The 19,941-nt window shown below is 44.4% G+C and overlaps 1 protein-coding gene across 1 annotated transcript; it reads left to right on the plus strand.

Annotated features, from left to right (window-relative positions):
• The first annotated feature begins 532 nt into the window (after nt 1-532).
• LOC148120753 (CMRF-35-like molecule 4) lies at nt 533-5,329 on the plus strand. The gene is made up of 4 exons (XM_087909806.1): nt 533-810; nt 1,469-1,831; nt 3,703-3,817; nt 5,035-5,329. Exons 1-4 carry the CDS (start codon nt 750-752, stop codon nt 5,168-5,170), a joined length of 675 nt encoding a protein of 224 aa, XP_087765932.1. The 5' UTR covers nt 533-749; the 3' UTR covers nt 5,171-5,329.
• Nucleotides 5,330-19,941: the final 14,612 nt, after the last annotated feature.

The raw sequence follows: 19,941 nt of genomic DNA on the forward strand, positions 1-19,941 counted from the left end.
ATGGAGGTCACTTTAGGATCTGACCCTGGGGAGCCTCAAGCCTGGCCCACGTGAGAAGTCAGAACTAGAACTTATCTTTCCCAGAGCCCCTCATTCTGCTCTTTCCCACCACTGTGCAAGTCCCCACGGGGGAATTCCTGCGCACACCATATCTGAATGAAGACATGACAATGTGTTTACCATCCGTATTTACCACTCTGGAGGTTTAACAAGACCCAAGGTGAGAAGAGGAGACTGGCCAGGCATCCATCAGAACTGTCCCATGAACTTCCCATTCCCAGTGAACTTAAGAGGGTTTCACTGTGAATGATACAGACACATATAGTGTGGGCTTCACTGAGTAAAGGCCATGGTTCCTCTGCGCTCACAGAGATGGAGCAAGAGAAGATGGTCAACTCTCAAGTTCACTCAGGAAGTGACGTGTCACAGAGGTTGGGCAACTGAGAAAAGAAAATGCTCTCCAGAGCTCTGCCGGGATTGGGAAGGTTGTGAAACCCTCAGCTGGGGGTTGGGGAACTGGTGGCATCCTCAATCCATGGCCATGGATGCGCCCCTCACCGGGAGTGATAGGACTCAGTGTCCCTGGGACCTGGAGCATCTTCAGAGCACTTCCTGTACCAGTTCACCTGGAGCCTCACACAGGACCAGGAAGCAGAGGACAGAAAGGAGAACAAGGCACGTGAATATTCTTTCCAGAAAGACACGCCCCTTCTCTTCTCTTGGGTGCAGGTGACATCTGAGTTGAAGAAATGACCCCGAAAGTGTTGGCAGTGTGGCTGCCTTCAGCTCTGCTCCTCTTGCAGGTCCCAGGTGAGCACGGGGACTGGGTGGGGGCTTTCAGCTTTGAAAGGGCAAACTCCTGGTGTAAGTGAGAGGGCATGACAGTGGGATGGGAGGTGGGCGAGAGCAGCCAGCAGAGGGAAATGGGGCTTAGAGAGAATGCAAGAGAGGGATGGGCAGGAGTGGGCAGCCTGGTCTCACAGGTGTGGTCAGGCTCAGTACTGTCATGTCAGCCACACCTGAGAGAGTCAGCCTGCTGAGAGGGTTAGCTGTGAAGTCATTGCCAGAGAACCACATAGTCTCCACTGTGTACACACATGTATCTGTGTACATGTGTGTGCATACCAAACAAACACAAGCACTCAATCCCCACAGAGGCACATGTCCCACCCCCAGAGACATATGCACATATATGTTCATAGGTAAAATCTCTCTCTGTCTGTCCCTCTGTCTCTGTCTCTGTCTCTGTCTCTCACTCTCTCTTACACACACAGTGTTGTTTACTGCTGGGCCCTTCCTTTCTCTGAACAATATAGGTGCTGACCTCAGCCCTTGCTCTTGGGTCTGACAAAGCCTGTCTCCCTTCTCGCTGCTTACTCCAGATCAGAGTTCTCTCTAAGACCAAACCAAGGGAGGCCTGACCCCCATCCAGCTGTGAGGGTGCAGAATTGGTGTTTGTGTTTTCCAGACTGTGTCCCTCTGCGTGGCCCCAGCACCGTGACAGGCACTGTGGGGGAATCCCTGAGTGTGCGGTGTCAGTATGAGGAGAAATACAAGAGCAATGCCAAATACTGGTGCAGAGACTTGCTTCAACGATGTAAAGTGATTGTCCAGACCAGAGGCTCAAAAGAAGCAAGAAATGGCCGAGTGTCCATCAGGGACCATCCAGCCACCCGCACCTTCACGGTGACCTTGGAGAACCTCACCCGGGAGGATGCAGGCACCTACAAGTGTGTAGTGGATAGGCCATATATCAATGGCTCCTTGTGGGAGAGCGATCCCTCCTTGGGGATTGTTTCCTCCTTCAAGGTTGTGGTGTCCATGGTTCCAGGTAAGCCCCCTTCATGTCCTGGCATCCTGTGTCCAGGTCTGTCATTTCATCATGAAAGAAGGAATCCAGATACAATAGAATGGTGAGCTTGGTGAATCAGTGACTCAGACACATTGAGTGTGAGTCCACACGTGCCATTGTGAGAGCATGGGTCACCACCATGTATGATAGCATGTGTACACCATTACATACGTGTGCATGCACACACTGGCACAATGAGAAACATGAGTTCTTAGAACCTCTCTTTTTGTAGCATCAATCTATCTGTATGTCTGTCTGTCTGTCTGTCTATCTATCTATCTATCTATCTATCTTTCTATCTATCTATCTAGCTATCTGGATTTGCCAATGTTGTGTGTCAATCAGAGGAGAACGTAAGGCACATAGTTTTCTTTACCATACCATGGGTCCGGATGTTCAAACTCAGGTCATCAGGCTTGGAAAACATGGGTCTTTACTCACTGAGCTGCATCATCAGACCCTATTGGAGATTCTCTGTGTGTCCCATGTGACAGTCTCAAGCCTGAACCTTTCTAGGGACAGGCCCTAAATGACTGGCTCTTTGTGACTTCCTGTCCTAATAGGAGGCACGTCCTCTCTCCCAGGTATCATTTGGTCTGGTCCTCATCTCCATGTGGGAACAGAACCCCAAAACATCTGCTCCCCTCCATCAAGGGCTGCTCTGGCCTGGAACTGAGTGGACAACTCCCTTCCATGGAGGGCCTGAGGGACCAACTTCATCACAGTGGTTCTGGGGCTTCTGAGAGGGACCGGAGACACAAAAAAGAGTCTAGATTGTGTATCAGGGTTCTTGATCCCTGAGGAATCCATTCAACCCCTCCAAGTTCCCCTGTGTTTCCCTTTCCCAGGAACAAAGGCTTGCAGGAAGAAACTCAGAGAATCCCCCAAAAGTTCCCTTTTTCAGGCAGAGAGTCAAAGGGAATGGAAGCCAGGCTCTCGGTTACTTTGGTCCCAATGTTCTCCATGCCTGTAATCTATTGTCCACTAACAGAGGCTGCCTTGTTCATAGAACCCAAATTAGCACATCCGTTTAAGGGCAGGGTGGTGGCAGAGGCTGAAGGGCTGTTCTGCCCTGTTATTTCCAGTTTCTTTTTCTTTTCAGAGAAAGAACCACACTGTTATTCCCAGATTTTTATCTTTTCTGAGAGAGAGTGTAGCCCAGGTTGGCCATAAACTCACTGTGGAGCTGGGATTCATCTTGAATGACTGGTCTTCCTGAATCTGCCTCTCCCGCACTGGCATCCCCACACCCAGCTTCCTGTTCTGGTTCTCAGTGTTGGCTTCCCCCTCACATAAACTTCCCTCCAGCATCCTCTGTGGGTTTACACTGAGGAGTGCGCAACCAAATCTACTGGTATTACTCGTTCTCCACAGTAGAGGCCACTCTCCACAGGGTCCTTCAAGCATCTGCCTTTCTAGAACTTTCCATCTGGCTAAGCCTCAGAGATGACTGCCCAGTGGGCTGTCTGGCTGACTGTGGGAATGAGTGGGCCGGGCACACAGGGTCCCACCCCTCTGTGTCTGTTCCCACAAGGATGGAAGACAAGGAGGCAAAGGTGGGACTGAGGCCAGCTGGGACCTGGTGACACGTGTCTTGACACTGACACTAAACTCTCCTCTGTAGGAAGGCTGGCCTCGAGTTTGAAGGTGCCAACCAGCCACACTGCTCCATGGGAAGGGAGGCCCTGGCCAGGCCTTGGTGTGGTCATCAGCCTACAGGCCGTGGGACTGCTGTCCACCATGTGCCTAGGGACCTGTGTGAAGCAGAACTGCAGAGGTTTCAGCGGGTAGGAGATGGAGTGGCGGTCACGGGGACTGTCCCATGTTTCCATCCTTTATTCCTATCACAGGCTCTGTCCCTGAGGACAGAAGGAACACCCTGGGGTCTCCCACATCCTCACCAGTGCACACTCAGCCCAGCGTGACCACAGAGGACACAACTCCTGGTCCCAGTCTACAGCCTCGGTAAGGAAACCATATCCCTGAGGTCTCTGGATTGTGTGTGGGGGAGCGGGGCGGGGTAATGCTGAGAGGGTGGAGGGAGAAGGATTTGTATCCCTTCCTTGGGCATCTCCTGCATCTCTCAATCCCACACTGACCTGGGGGTGGGGGGGAGATGTCTTGTGAGTGTCAGTTGCTCATGTAAAGATTGGGACACAATAATTACACCCAGACACAGACCTGCTGAGACAGAGTTAGTTTCACGTCCAGAGCCTGGGGAGACGGCTCTGCTGGTAAAGTGCTCGTCTTACAAACACAAGGATCTGAGTTCGAGTCACAGTACACACAAGTCAGGCATGGTAGCATATACTTAAAATACCTGATCTCTGGAGGTGAAGACAGAGGATCCCTGAGACTCGCTGGACAGCCAGCCTAGCTTACGTGGCAAGTTACAGACCTCTGAGAGATCCTGTCAGAAAAGAAGAGAGATGAATCAGGTATGGTGGCTCCTGCCTTTAGTCCCTACACTTGGGAGGCAAAGTTATCGATCTCTGAGCTTAAGACCAGCCTGGACTACACAGCAAATTCCAGTCTAGCCAGTGGGACACAGTGAGACCTGTCTCAGAACAAACATAACAAGGTGATGACTCTGGAGAAATGGCTTCCAAGGTTATCCTAAGGTCTCCACATTCATGTGCACACATGTGCACCTCATACGCACAGATGAACATACACACACGCAGCTAAATTAACCAATTAACTAATTAGAATAAATATGGACACTAGGTGTGCTAGCACCTTTAATCCCAGTGTTTGGTAGGCAGAGGCAGGTGGATCTCTGTGAGTTCAAGGCCAGCCTAGTCTACACTGCAAATTCCCGGAGAGCGAGGGCTACATAATAGAGGGATTTTGTTTCGAAACAAATGACAAAATAACAAAATAACTGCCCCTAAGAGGAAAAGGGGAGGCCCAAGTTAAAGGAGAGCTGGGGCCTCGGTGGGGCAGGGGGGCACACCTGCCTTGTTACAGGCTTTGGGAGTTGAGGTCCATGGGATTGGCCTAGAAAGTGGGGGGCCAGGCCCACAGTGCAAGGCAATCGCTCTCACTGGCTGACTGGGTAGGAGTCTCTTGTCCCTGAAAAGAGCACATGGACACACACCTGGGTGAAAGAGACAGGGACGGTAAAGGGCATCCGCGCTGCATTCTGGGAAGGCACTTTACTGTGACCTTGTCCCCCACAGGTCCCTGCTGAGCAGCATCTACTTCCAGCTCCTGGTCTTCCTGGAGTTGCCCCTGCTCCTGAGCATGCTCAGTGTGGTCCTTTGGGTGAACAGACCTCAGAGGTGCTCTGGGGAGAAGCGGCATCGCCCCAATTAGGAGAAACAGTGACGTCTGTTGACAACAAAGCCCTGTCCATGTCCCCGCACACAGCTCCCCTGGTGCCAGAGGACAGTCTGTGCTTCTGAGAATACTGAGAAGTCTTAGAAGATCCTTTGTGCTGTGTCAAACACGTACAAGAATGTGCCCAATAAATACATATAAATATTAATAGAATATCTTTATTTATTCTTTGATAATTCCACACATGTACACCCCAACTCTATCATATCCACCTCCAAACTGACCCCCTCCCACTCCCTCGGCCAGTTGTTCCCTCCCCCGTCATGGTCTATCCCCCTATTTCCATTCTTCTTCTTCTTTACATAACCTCTGAGTCCAGTCAGCGCCGCCTGCTGGAATGCTCACTGACCTTGCTGTCCTGGTGCTGTGCAGGTGACCGCAGCTGCAGTGTCGTGAGAGCAGTGGCCGTGGCACAGCCGGAACACAGCAGATCACAGCCCCTCCCTCTCCCCTCTGGCTGTCAAGTTCTTTCCTCTCCCTCTTCCTTACATAATGCTCCTGAGCTTTGGGGTAGGGTGGGAGTGATGGGGTAGAATAGAATGCCATGTGTAGGGTCTGGGTACATTGGAGTACAGTGGGGGTACCTTGGAATATGATGGGAGTGCCTTGGGACAGGGTGGAGGTTTGATGTAGGTGTCCCATTTGGGCTGAGCACTAAATAGTCACATATTCTCAGCACTTAGACTACTACTTCTCCTGACCAAGGCTAAGGACAATCTAATCAAAGGATATAGATGTAGATGTTTAGAGGTCGGTTTGCACATTGTCCAATACAGTGACAGCACCTTACGTGGAAATACTCTTGGCACTGTGCTGCTGTGGGAGCTCCTTCCTCTAGCCCATTGGGGCGTGGTCTCTCTCTCTCTTTTGTAGTGAGGAGCTGCAGGCAGGCCTGCTTTTCATCCCGCCCGGCTCCCGCATGGCTAGCTTAGCCCTGGAAATAACAACACACAAATTATATTCATTTAAACACTGCCTGGCCCATTATCTCTAGAGAGTTAGTTACTGGCTAACTCTCACATCTTGATTAACCCATTTCTAATAATCTGTGTAGCACCACGAGGTGGTGGCTGACCAGTCAGCATGTCTGACCTGGTGGCTGACTCCATGGCATCTGCCTCATTGCCCTCTTCCCAGCATTCTGTTCTGTTTACTCCGCCTACCTAATTTTCTGTCCTATCAGAGGGCCAAGGCAGTCTCTTTATTAACCATTGAAAATAACACATAACAGAAGGCCCACCTACATCATTTCCCCTTTTTCTATTTAAACAAAAAAGAAAGGCTTTCACTTTAACATAGTAAAATTACATATAACAAAACAGTTCGGGCTGGAGAGATGGCTCAGAGGTTAAGAGCATTGCCTGCTCTTCCTAAGGTCCTGAGTTCAATTCCCAGCAACCACATGGTGGCTCACAACCATCTGTAATGAGGTCTGGTGCCTTCTTCTGTCCTTCAGGCATACATGCAGACAGAATATTGTATACATAATAAATAAATATTAAAAAAGAAAAAAAACAAAACAGTTCTAAAGCAAGAATTTTAGTTACAATATCTATGCCTATTTTATCTTTTATCATAACTAAGGAAAACTGTAACTATAACTAACCATTCTTCAACTCCATCAAAGACTCCAGAAGGATATAATATTACCTAAGTAAACAAGAAGTAAGCAATTTCCAAAACTCTAGAAATGACAGAGATATCTTGCTGCCTGTACAGTCACCCAAAGTTTCTCTGTACCGTTGGGGAATCCATCTTCGGCCTTCAGGCCCATAGTATCCAGCAGACATTTCCATGAAGCAGTAAATTTCAAAGGCAGTTCAGTCACTACCTGCTGTGTCCTGCAGAATGTCTCGCAGACTCTTTCATGAATCAGGAACCCCAAAAGACCATCTCACCTTTAGACAAGTTCAGCAGTCCTCTCTCTGCAGGTTCTCTGTGTCCAGTCTATGCAACAGTCCAGGTAAGAGCAGCTTCTTGCCCAAAATGGCTATCAAACTTCATAAGGAATCTCTTCGATGCCCATCTTCCTCTTGAAGTAGATTGGTGCTGCCAGGAGCAGACATGTCTCATTGTCATGAAAAGTCCTAAGTTACTAAAACATTGAAAATGCCATATTCTGTAGTCTTTGAAAGCTATGAAGAATGCCTATCTAACTAAAATATATCTCTATACCTAGAAAATCTAACTAACATGACTAAAGCTTGATTATTATCAATGATTATCCATTAACAACCTATATTTTTAATTATACATAGCATTTTTAAAAGAACTACACAGTCACAATACCTCAATCAAGATTAGAAATATATATACATATAACAAAATTGACCTTAAAATCCATACCAATGCAAATTATTCATATCTATATCATATCCCCCTTTAAATGTAAAAGTACATTTATAAGCAATATTTGGGAATATGGACGTAGTTATTTCTCTCCAAACTTCTTCCTGCTGTATAGGGGCGCTGTTAATCAGGTCTTTCATGGTATAAATTGTGTGTTGGATTCATCTCAGTCGGCAGTTGAGCAAAGTAATTTCTTGAAGGTATTCATAGCAACCTTTCAGGAGGACGGGGTCTATCATACCATATTGGGATAGAAGCAATGCTCAGGGTCTCATCTTCTGTGAAAACAAAAGAAGAACTTTTCCAAAGCATCATAACTTTAGATCCAAATTTTGAAGTCAAGGTATTTTCAACATATCTATCTTGGATTAGTTCAGCAGCATTTATAAACAAATATCTTTTAGCAGCTGTTGCTCCTTCCTCAGCATTCAAGCAATTGAAAGAGAGCATAATAGCATACAGTATCAAGATTCTCTGTGTATTTTCCATCTTTACGCTGCTTTATTGTAACCTCTATTTCTTTTTTTTTTAACTTTTACTTTTTGAGACAGGTTTTCTGTATATCTTTGTCCTGGAATAACTCTGTAGACCAGGCTGTCCTTGAACTCACAGAGATCTGTCTGTCTCTGCCTCCCCAGTGCTGGGATTAAAGGAGTGTACTACCACACCTTGAAGTCACAGAGGTCAATCTACCTCTGCCTCTTGAACTCACAGAGGTCTATCTACTTCTGCTTCCCAGGCATTGGGATTAAAGGTGTGTACAACCATACCCAACTACTCTCTTTCTTTCTTTTTAACTTTAGGCACTTTAACTTTTATCCTGCATATATTTTTAACACACTGTAAACCATTTAGATGTTTTCCTCATCTTTGAATCTATCTTTACTGTATATCTCTCTTTTTTCTGACCACATGAGCCTTTAAGGAGAGGATTGAAGTCATGGCTTTGTCGGCTGGATCCAGTCATTCCTTAGCTTTCCAGCCTTGTGGCTGAGGTACCGCTGGAGCCATTTTTATTGCCAAAACTCTATGGCGTTTTAAGGTCCCTGCCAGCAAGCAAACTGCAGCATTCTGCTCACAGACCACACTCAAATCCTCCATAGTCAGACTGCCTGCCTGAAAGAGGCAGAGTTTGCCCTGGCAGGATGGCCCAGAAAGCCAGCATTTGAAAACAGCGCAGCTTTTTTCCTGTTACGGCTGAAAACCCGAAAAGCATGCATTCAGCTTTTCATCAACTCCGTTTAAGTGTTTCGCAGCAGGACCTCTTAAACGAGCTACAAAATTTTGCAGCTAAAGCTGAGTCAGGAAGCCTCTCTTAGATGAGAGCGCTTGCTTGCCTCTAGCAAGCAGAGCAGACCTGAGAAATTACTGCTACCAAGAAAACATGCTTTACTCTATTCTTCCCCAAGCTTTCTCAGGCTTTCTGTGGATTCAGTTACCCACGTGGGCACCATCTGTAACATGAGGGGCCAGCTTGTTGGGGTTTCTGTTCCCGCCCAGTACCCCACAACCGGCAAGTCCCAGAGAAAATTACACACAGGACTCCATAAGATTATAAACTGATTGACCCATTAGGTCAGGCTTCTTATTAGCCCTTGTAACTTATATTAATCCATTATCATTATCTATGTTAGCCACATGGCTCAGTACCCTTCTCAGTGTGACAGCTCACATGTTGCCTCTTCGGTGGTCTGGGCAGGAATGGCAGAGGGAGCTTCCTGCTTCCCAGAATATTCCTGTTCACATCGCCCTGCCTCTACTTCCTGTCTGGTTGACCCACCTATACTTCCTCCCTGACCAATGAGCGTTTTATTAAAATACATGATTGACAGAATACAGACAATTCTCCTGCACCACTCTTTCTCACCGTTTTATTAAAATACATGATTGACAGATTCCAGACAATTCTCCCACACCATTTCCCTCTTTTTTTACACTGTGCCCTTCTCCAGGTCCGGTAACAGAACACGGTCCATACCAATGATCCTGGTGTCTGTATCACATTCCTGTTTTTTCCTTTCCTCACTGACAACCTCAACCTGGTATGTTTTATCTGATGCCTTTAGGACTCTGTCATATACATGCATATGGGTTTGCCAGGCATATACTGTTTAGGGTTTCTGTTTCTGATAGTTATAAAGACAGAACTATACTTTTTTTGAGACAGGGTCTCACATAGAGCCCTGGTTGAGAACTCACTATGTAGACCAAGCTGGCCTCTAACTCACAGAGACTCACCTGCACTCCATGCCTGGATGAATGTTACACTCTTTTCGCTCAGTGTTCAGGAGTAAACCCAAAGCCTGGCATGCAGAACAAGCAAGAGGACACAGAGATGCACTATAGCCTTCCGGATATTCTGGAACTTTATAGACCACGCTAACCTGGAACTCACAGAGACCCACCTGTCTCCACCTCCTGAGTGCTGGGATTAAAGGTGTGAGCCACCGTGTCTGCCTTTTATTGATTTTTCCATCAAGACTGAACTAATAATCAATATTTCTTTCTGTCAATCTAACACTGCCCACATCTTCCTAGCATCCTGCAATGCCAGCCAATTTGAAGAAGACACTGATGTATGGATACACTTGGATTTTCCCCCTGGCTTCTCTGGTTTGTTTAGTTCGTCTGATTTCTCACTCTGAACAGGTACACTGCTGTGTCCTTGCTAGAGCTTCAGTCTCAATCTTGATGTCAAGTCTCTCTTCTTGGACATCAGGAAGTCTCTGTAAACAATAGTTGGGTCACCTTCCATGTTCATCTTAGGGCTAGACAATCTAACTCCTAATAAACAAAATCCCATCTGAGCTAGAGAGATGGTTCCTTGGTTAACAGCAGAGGCTGCTCTGCAGAGGAACTAAGTTCAGTTCTTAGCATCCACACCAGGTGTCTCAGAACCCAGCTTGAGGGATCCAACGCCTCATTCTGGCCTCTGTGGGCACTACACTTACACGGAGGACATACATACGCACAGACAAAACACTCATACATGTAAAATAAAAATAAAACTTCAAAAAAGAAGAAACATTTCTGAGAAGTCGATGTTGGGATCCCCTGGCTCTGCTTCCCCCACCTTCAGGGCTGAAGTTACAAATGAGACTCACTGTACCCAGGTTCCATGTAGGTGCTGTGGACCTGAACTCAGGTCCTCATGGTTACATGACAAGCCCTTTACCCATCTTTCTTGCCTAAACTTTTTAAATTTTGATGAGACACAATTCACTATTTTTTTTAAAGGTTATGTTTGGTATCCTATATAAGAAATCTCTAGTTGTCTTTTATACATTCCAACTTTTAATAAGTTTTAAAGTATCTACTCCTCATTCATGTATTCCCCCGCTTTGCGCATGAGCACAGAGAGGCCATAGGAGGGCATGAGCTGTCTCCATCACTCTCCACCTTATTCCCTTGTGACGCGGTCTCTCACTAAACTAGACTCACCCATGTTAGCTAAACTGGCAGTCAAGAAGTTTGCGTTTTGCACTCTTTTATTTAACATTTGAGGTCATAAATTGTTATTTATTTGGGTTTTTTGTTTTCTCTGTGTGTGTGGGAGGACAGTTCTAGGCATTTGATTTTCTTGCATGTCAGTATCCAAATGTTTCAACAGTATTTCCTAAACTCTCCATCCTCCCAGCATTATTCTTCCTTGTTGTCAAAAACCAGTCAACACATTAGGGTGGAAGATGTGTGACATGACACAGAGCCTAGGGAGAGATGAAGTCACCAAATATGGATTCTGGAGCAAGGACAGAGCACAGTGGAATGCACACAGACAACGAGTTTCCCTTAATTGAGCTTGGGAAAACAGAACCTGTGTGTTCTTCCGTGCAGAACCTCAGAAGGTAGTCTGCGAACACTGACTAAAGGATGGAGACTTCGGAGCTGGGATGGATGCCGGGGCCATATGGTGCCCCAGCAGGCATGGGGACTGAATGTCTAAGGTGCACAGATGGGCCTGAGGGGTCAACGTGGAGACATGTCAGCTGGGCAGATTCAGCTCTTCTCCCTGTCTTGTGGCTGGGGCCTGTGTGGTGCCACAGCTTCAGGTCTTGTGTCCTCATAATAAGCACATAAGACGATCCAAGACTGAGACCCTTTTCTGTCAGTTTAATGTCCTGGCTGGAAATTCTTTTTTTTCAAAGTTTATTAAAATATAAAAGTTTCCATTTCCGCCCCTCCTCCCAACACCCTCCCACTCCCCCCACTCCCTCTACTCCTCCCTCTCCGTCCCTAAGAGCAGTCAGGGTTTCCTGCCCTGTGGGTAGTTCAAGTTCCTCCCCCCTCCCTCCAGGTCCAGGAAGGTGAGTATCCAAACTGACTGGATTCCCAAAATCCAGTATATGCAGAGGAAACAAGTCCCAGTGTCATTGTCAATGGCTTTTCAGAAAGACTCCGGGCCAGTCACATTCAGAGAATCCGGCCACATTCAGAGAATCTGGTTGGATCACGTGCTCATTCAGTCCCAGTCAACTGGCCTTGGTGAACTCTCATTAGATCAGTTCCCTTGTATCAGTGGGTGATAGCACCCCTCGCAGTCCTGATTTTCTTTTCCATGTTCTTCCTCCTTCTGCTCCTCATTTGGACCTTGGGGGGCTCAGTCCGGTGCTCCAATATGGGTTTCCGTCTGTATTGCCATTCAACGTCGGATGAAGATTCCCTCTGGTGTTGCCTTCTTTGCTCACGTTCTCTTTCCTTCTGCTTCTCGTTTGGACCTAGGGAGTTAAGTCCAGTGTTCCAATGTGGGTCTCTGTCTCTATCTCCATCCATCGCCAGATGAAGGTTCTATGGTGATAAGCAAAATATTCATTAGTATGGTTATGGACAACTATGAGATACCATTTTACACCGGTCAGAATAGCTAAAGTCAAAAACACCAATGATAGCCTTTGCTGGAGAGGATGTGGAGAGAGGGGAACTCTCATCCATTGTTGGTGGGAATGCAAACTTGTGCAGCCACTGTGGAATTCAGTGTGGCGGTTTCTCAGGAAACTGGGAGTCAACCTCCCTCAAGACCCAGCAATTCCACTCTTGGGAATGTACCCAAGAGATGCCCTATCATACCACAAAAGCATTTGTTCAACTATGTTCATAGCAGCACTATTTGTAATAGCCAGAACCTGGAAACAACCTAGGTGCCCCTCACTAGAAGAATGGTTAAAGAAGGTGTGGAACATATATACATTAGAGTTTTACTCAGCGGTAAAAAACAATGACATCTTGAATTTTGCATGCAAATGGATGGACATAGAAAACGCTTTACTGAGTGAGGTAAGCCAGACCCAAAAAGAGGAATATGGTATGTATTCACTCATAAGTGGATTCTAGCCATAATTAAAGGTCTTTGAGCCTATTATTCGTGATCCTAGAGAAGCTAAATAAGAAGGTGAACCTGAAGAAAATCATGCAGTTATCCTCCTGGAGATTGGAAATAGACAAGAGTCTCAGGTAACCTCGGGTGCATTGGGGAGGTGGGAGGGTTGTTGGAAGGGGAGAGGGTTAGAGAGAAGGAAATTCTTTAAAGCTCCCATTGTTCATGGGGCTTGAGATTCCTTCTCTTGAGTCTGGGTGTTCTTGGACGGCTTCAGCCAGCAGATGGCAGTGTGGATCCTACTCTGTCCTTCAATCAGCATCTTTTTCTAAAATTAAATTTATTCATTTATTTTACGTCCTGACCACAATTTTCCCTCCCTCCTCTTCTCCTATTCCTTCTCCCACCTCCCTTCAATCTCTTTCTCAATCTACTCCTCCTCTGTTTCTTCTCAGAAAGGGCCAGACCTCCCATGAATATCAGCAAAGTATGACATATCAAGTTGAGGTGGGACTAAGTTCCTTCCCTTGTATTAACGCTGGACAAGAAAAACTAGTATGAGGAATAGGCTCCCTAAACCCAGTCAAAGCATTAGCGACAGTCCCTGCTACCACTGCTAGGAGTCTCACAATTAGACCAAGCTACACAACTAATACTTGTATGTTAAAGACCTAGGCCTCTCCAATGCAGGCTCCCTGGCTGTTGGTCCAGACTCTGTAAGTGCCTATGGACCCAGGTTGGTTGTTTCTCTGTATTCTCTTGAGTTCCTTGTCCTCCTGGCTCATATAAACCTTCCTCCCTCTCTTCACTAGGATTTTCCATGCTAGTCCAAATGCTTTGGTTTGGGTCTCTATCTGTTTCCACCAGTTACTGGATAAAGGCTCTCTGATGGCAATGTGGGTAGTTGTCAGTCATAAGCATAGCAGAATATAGACTCAGCCTAGAGTTTTTTGAACTGTCAATATCCTCATTCAACCTTCTTTGTACACACCCTCAGTCACACCAACAGTGTATTCTTCTAGTTGATTCAAATCCAGGCAAGCTGACAATGAAGATTAAACATCAGAAGAATTCATAATTAATAAAAAAAGTCTCTGTGTCATTATTCATGAGCTGGAAGTCCAAAGAAAGACTTGTTACATTTGGCACTCAATGTGGTGCACATACAGCCAAGCGTAGGGCCTGAGAAAGCTGAAAAATCTACTAAAACCACAGTCTCTCTGGCAGGATTGTGAGTGCTTTGTGCACAGAAACCACCATTTCCTGTAGGGTCTGTCATGGCAGGTAACCTGGTCCTTTAGGGCTTGGTTCACACTGTCATAGAAAGACTGCAGGCATGCAGAAATTCCAGTTCAGACTGAGAAGACCTCTGAACAGGTGTAGTATGTTTGAAAATGTGCTTAGATGCTGAAGACAGAAAAAAATGGACATAGACAGTCATAGAAAAAATAGTTATAGATTGATAAAATGAAGTCTTAAAAGAAGGAGTAAAGTAATATAAAGAACAAGCCATATAAAGATGGGAAATATTATGCACAGGACATTTGGGCCCTACATAGTACTTTATTTATTTTAAATTTTTAAAATAGTAATGAACAAAAGACAACAGCTGTGAGAAGACAATGGAGAGTTAAAAAAAAACTGCTGAATTATTCCAGCATATATATTCTTAACTTCAGAATGGAAGTCCAGCTTCCAAGGCTACATCCAAGACATAAGTGGAAAGTAAATGAAGTTGAGAAATTGACTTAGAATTTCTTATATTAAGGGTAAAGACTCACATACATGATCTGAGGGCTGTTTTTTATTCTTATTTACATCTAATTCTGTTGTCCTAATTATCTATAATTTCTTAACTGCAATTCTTTAATTTCAGTTTAATTTCGGTAGTTGTAAATCTTTTTCTAATTCTCTGTTCCAAATCCTCTGCTTCTATATTCACCTAACCTAGACATACTTTTGTTTTTTTACAGGAGACTTGAATCAATAATAAGTAATTGCGAGAGTTGTTTCTCATTGGTCAAAAGCCATTCCTAGGGTAAGTGACAAGGAGCTGAGCCATTTCCATGACAACACAAAGTTTCAAGGTTTCAGGAGAAGGACTATGGTCAGAGTCTGGTGGTGCAGTGCCTGGTTAGATAACCCTCGAGACATAGTTCTTTCATCAGCTAGACTTGGAAAGTGAAGAATTGACACATTAGACTGTTTTGTGTTGTTCACCTTGATTAGACACCTGTGACTCTGCCCTTGTTCCCTATTAATCTCTGAGGGACTTTGATGCAGTAGGGCCAGACACCTGCAAGTCTGACCTTGTGCATGACTGTAAAGTTTTAAACGTAGGCTCTATATGCAGAGCTATTTAGTCTAGTTTGAACTTACTCTGAGGTGAAAATGAGCTAATTGTGTGCAGTTTGTCCTAGACTGTGGAGAAATTGTTATTTTCTTGTGTTAATCTCAGTAGAAGGAACAAAGCAGGCTTTTAAGTTCTTACAGTCCTCGTGGGACAACAGATCTGGTTATTAAGTATATCCTAGTATACTTTCTGTATATCAAAATCATACAACTAATGAGAAGTCATCTTCCTGACTATCCACGAATATATATACTCATAAGGTTGAGATGAAATCTTGAGATTACATATACATATCACATGAGATTACACACTACAATGCTGGTATTGGGGTGATATCAAAGCTGCATTTGCACAAATGAAATTACAGATAGGAGTAATAGCTTCCAGAGTCAATGGTCCCACAGGTCTTGCCCAGATGGGATTCTCCTCCATCAGAGAACGATTCCTCTGGTGAGTTGACTTCTGAACACTAGCTATCACCTCCTGTATACTTTTATGGCCATTGACAAGTCAGGGAATGTGTTGCGTTTGTGAGGGGCTATACCTTTGTTTCCATAGGAAATAAAAAAAAAAACTATGGATTCCTTCAAAATTAAGAAAGATCGTATTTGACAAGGGGAGACTTCCTGAAATCTTGACTGCAGACATGAAGGATGAAACCATGAAAAACTACAAGACAGGTAATGTATATGCTGATCCTCCTACATTGGAATGGGTCTGAGACTGGATGAGACTGATAAATCTTGTTGACTACAAAGTCCTCATCTCATGAAAGTTTGGGGATGCAATCTAAAAGAACTTATGGAGTTGGCAGGTGCCTTTTACCTGCTCAAACGTAGAACAGAGAATCATCTTCAGTGATTTGTACACACAACACATTCTACACTTTTGTTGATGCTGATATATGTTACTTTAAAAAATTTCTATGTGTTTCAGGACAAAAGGACCAGACAGCAAGGAAAGCAAGAGAAGTATCCTAGGTGATCCATCCTCAGAGAATGCATCTGTTGCCATTTCCTCAAAAATCTGTATCCAGGACAACTTCAAAGTGGCTAGCCAAGACGGTCCATCCTCACATACCACTACCCAGAACTTCAGCTATACCCTACACTTTCCCATCACACAGTAACTTGACAACAAATGATACAGCTAACTCTCTTAGGAAGTGACCATTTTCCCAAATTTCCTATGATTGCGTAAAGATGCCATCATCCCAAGACACTAGGAAACAATTTTAAGAGCATGACAGCTGTTATAGTTTTTAAAATACCATAAAGAGAAGTCTTGCCATGCAACAAGACTCACAAGATTTATTGGAAAAAAGAGAGAAGGGGCATAGAGTGGGGAAGAAAGAGAGGTGGGGGAAGAGAGGGGCCAGAGAGCAGGCAGAGATTAGTTACTGGGGACAAAGATGTTGGAAGAGAAAAAGAGAGAGGGGGGGGCTCTCCTTTTAACAGGGAACTTAGATTGTGCACAGGTAGTGCTCTTAGCGGCTACATATCAGGATGAAAGCTATCAGAACCCTAAGGGTAGGCCAGTATAGATGCCTGGATACCAACAACACCCACATTCCTGAGGGGTGGGGTGGGTGAGTTTTGATCATTTGGTGGATTATAGATGTTTGTTGTCATTTAGGGGGGTTAGTTACAAGTTGTTATTGATCACGGTCAGGAAGGACACTAAGAAAATGAGGTTAGATTCAGGGATTCCTTTTTTCCTTCCTTCCTTTCTTCCTTCTTTTCTTTCTTTTCTTTTTTCCATCCTCTCTCCTTCTTTTTCTCCTATCTAGTATTTGGGAAGGAAAGAGGATATGATATGAAAAAATGGATAATATAGAATGATTGAATAAAAGGATAGATTATTGAATCTACTTTTTAAACTAAAAACCAACTATTAGTGTCAAATATTTTACACTGGTATAAATTATTGTACAATGATACAAATTTAAGGCTGTTTTCATCCCAACATACTTTCTATTCTCCTTAAAATAATTGTACCTATGCAACTCACTGGAAAATGTTATATGGAGTTCTAGTCTTTAAAAGTTATTATTATAAAATCTTTGGGATAATTAAGAAATACAAGTTAATAATTAGTCACCTATAACAATCAAGCTTGTGTTTATGTTATGTTTTCTATTTTGGGTAGATGGGATGGTCTCAAACACTTCAGAGATCTATAGACTATGCCATTTAAGATGTTTTAATTATGTAAGATCTTTCATGACAATGAAACTATTCCTGCCAGAAAAAAAAATCTATTTCAAAAAGATAAAAGGCATCAAAGAACCTCCATATGGGGTTTGCATCAAATGTGGCAAAGCTAGCCATTGGGCAAGAAACTGTCTTTGCCTTGACTGCTGACAGTAGTATGCTGTCCAAATTGGACAGATACAACACCAAAGAAGCTGATTACCAAACTTTGCCAAAGCAAGGTAGGAAAGTCCTTCAAATTTTTTGCTCCAGATAAAGTTTGTCAGATATTCTGGGCCTGTAGGGTAAAAATGCGTGTCCTAAAGTTGTAGGGGGATTTTGAGTGACTGTCCAGGCAGCCAGCTGACTCTGTCATTTCTTAGTTTTGGAAGTTGCTTGCTCTGCACTTTCTGTTTACTCAGGTAACATTTTATCCTTCTCAGGTCTCTGATGGGAGTGAAGACTATATAGTTATAGTTTTACAATTTTCCTTGTGACCAAATTCAAAAAAGAGATTTGAAGTTTATAAAGTGTAAGGAGCCGTCATAACGTCGTCATTGTCTTATGGCGCTGGCGTCCTGCAGTTTGGTGGTAGACGGATCCTTTTGATGTTGCTGTGTGGGCTGGAGCGCCTTGGGCTTGTATTTTTGCATAACAGAGCCTTGGTTCCCTAGCCTATCTACCATTTGCTACAGCAAAATGGTATTAACCAATCAGCATATGAGCCTCTCCACCCTAGAAAAGCGGCTGCCTTTCGGTTTCACTCTCTCTCATTCCTCTCTCTTCCCCATTCCCCCTTTTCAACCGAGTGCTCTAATAAAATTGTGATTTGGGAAGGATTCTCGATTTTGTGGTCGTCCCTTCTTGCTAGACAAGGGGGGGCGTCTCACAATAAAGGTTGACAAATATAAAACTTAAAGTTTTTTTTCTAAGAAACTGTTTTAAGATCTAAAAGGGTATTTTTAGGCTGGTAATACAAGTTATGATTGTTAGGAATGTCTCCTAATGCTAGCTCTCCTCCAACACAAAATTCCTAATCAAGCCAAATCAAAACAAGCCAAATTAATAGACATTCAGGTTTAATGGGAGTTCTGTGCTCTAGGGTGGCCCCAAGGGTGAACTGGAAAGCCGTGCATTTGCAACCACCACAAGGGAGAAAAGTTGCTCCTCTTTTGAGAGTTCTCTTAAATACTCTTGGGAGTCGTCCTGACCTCCACCTCCCAGGGAGAGGTCAGGACCTGGCCTGCCAGGATTTGGAGTCCAGAGTGCTAACTCTCAGGCTCAGGGGGCTAGGATAGATGCAAGGGGCTGGGGCCTAAGCTCCCAACTTTACAGAGATAGGAAGCGATTTAGGTACAAAACTCTAGACTCGCCAAGATAGGGCAGATAATAGAATACTTTCTCCAAAATTGCCAAATACAAATGGACTAGACATTAGAAATATAATTCTTACCTGATAATGGTTTCTATTTTATTTAGTTTATTGATATTAGAGAAAGAGAATTTTATTCAATTTCTAAAGGGGATGTGGGAGCACACATGTGGCTCAGTTTCCATCTGGAGTCATTTCTGACTTAAAGAAGTCATTTGAGTTCAAGCTTTCCTGCTCTACTTTTTCCTATAACTTTGAGGGCTATGGAAGACTTCTGATTTAGTCCATGAGAAAAGAACACTCTATCTAGTAGAAAGTATACTGCTGATGAAAAACCTCAGGAACATCAAGATATATAGTAATGCTACTCCCAAGTAGCAAGTACATGTTGGAGAAGACGCTGCTCACTCAAGGACAGGAATGGTCTTCTGGTTAGATACTGACTGACTGTCTGTGCTGTGCTTTGTTTTGCTTTTGTATATAAGCAAGTTCTGAAACAAACTCTGGGATGTTTTCCTGCTTCAGCATAACCAGACAGACCTCCCAATTCCATCTTATCTTGCTTCTTTTATCTGACTTTCCTTTGTTCTTGAGGATCCCCTATCCAGGAACTGTAACTTAATGTGTAGGATTGGGCTCCTACAGAGGCAAATGTTGGGATAATACTTCTATTCATAGTGTGAAGATGTATCTCTCTCCTTTCTCAATGATTGGTTTAATGAAGACCTGAATGGCCAATAGCTAGACAGAAGAGATTAGGCAGGACTTAGGGCAGATATGAACTCTGGGAAAGAACTGGAGGCACACGAGATTCTCCAGTCAGACATGGAGGAAGTCAGACTTGGGGTACTGAGGAGAAGTAACAAGCTATGTGGCAGATTGTAAATTAACATAAACACAGTAATTTAGGTGTTAATAGCTGGTTGGGAACAAATCTAAGCCAAGGCCAAGATTTCATAACTAACAAAAGGTCTCTGTGTCATTATCTGGGAGCTGGCAGCCCACAGAAAGGTCCGTTACGTGCTCTCCTCTTTTATGATCTCTTACAACTCACGCATGTCCCAGGTGAGCAGAGGCGTTTGCTGTATTCCATAGTTGGCATCTCTCTCTACTGCCCTGTCTATCTATGTCTCCCCTCGGGTGTCCCATCCACCTTTCAAATTCAGATCT

This window comes from Myodes glareolus, chromosome 9 (assembly GCF_982192425.1).
Source record: "Myodes glareolus chromosome 9, mMyoGla1.1, whole genome shotgun sequence".
NCBI lineage: Eukaryota > Metazoa > Chordata > Mammalia > Rodentia > Cricetidae > Myodes > Myodes glareolus.

Excerpts from the sequence above, each read along its gene's own strand:
- LOC148120753 (XM_087909806.1), top strand. The coding sequence starts at position 750 with ATGACCCCGAAAGTGTTGGCAGTGTGGCTGCCTTCAGCTCTGCTCCTC. Across the intron at positions 811-1,468 it reads GCTCCTCTTGCAGGTCCCAG|ACTGTGTCCCTCTGCGTGGC; the intron begins GTGAGCACGGGG and ends TGTGTTTTCCAG. Across the intron at positions 1,832-3,702 it reads TGTGGTGTCCATGGTTCCAG|GCTCTGTCCCTGAGGACAGA; the intron begins GTAAGCCCCCTT and ends TTCCTATCACAG.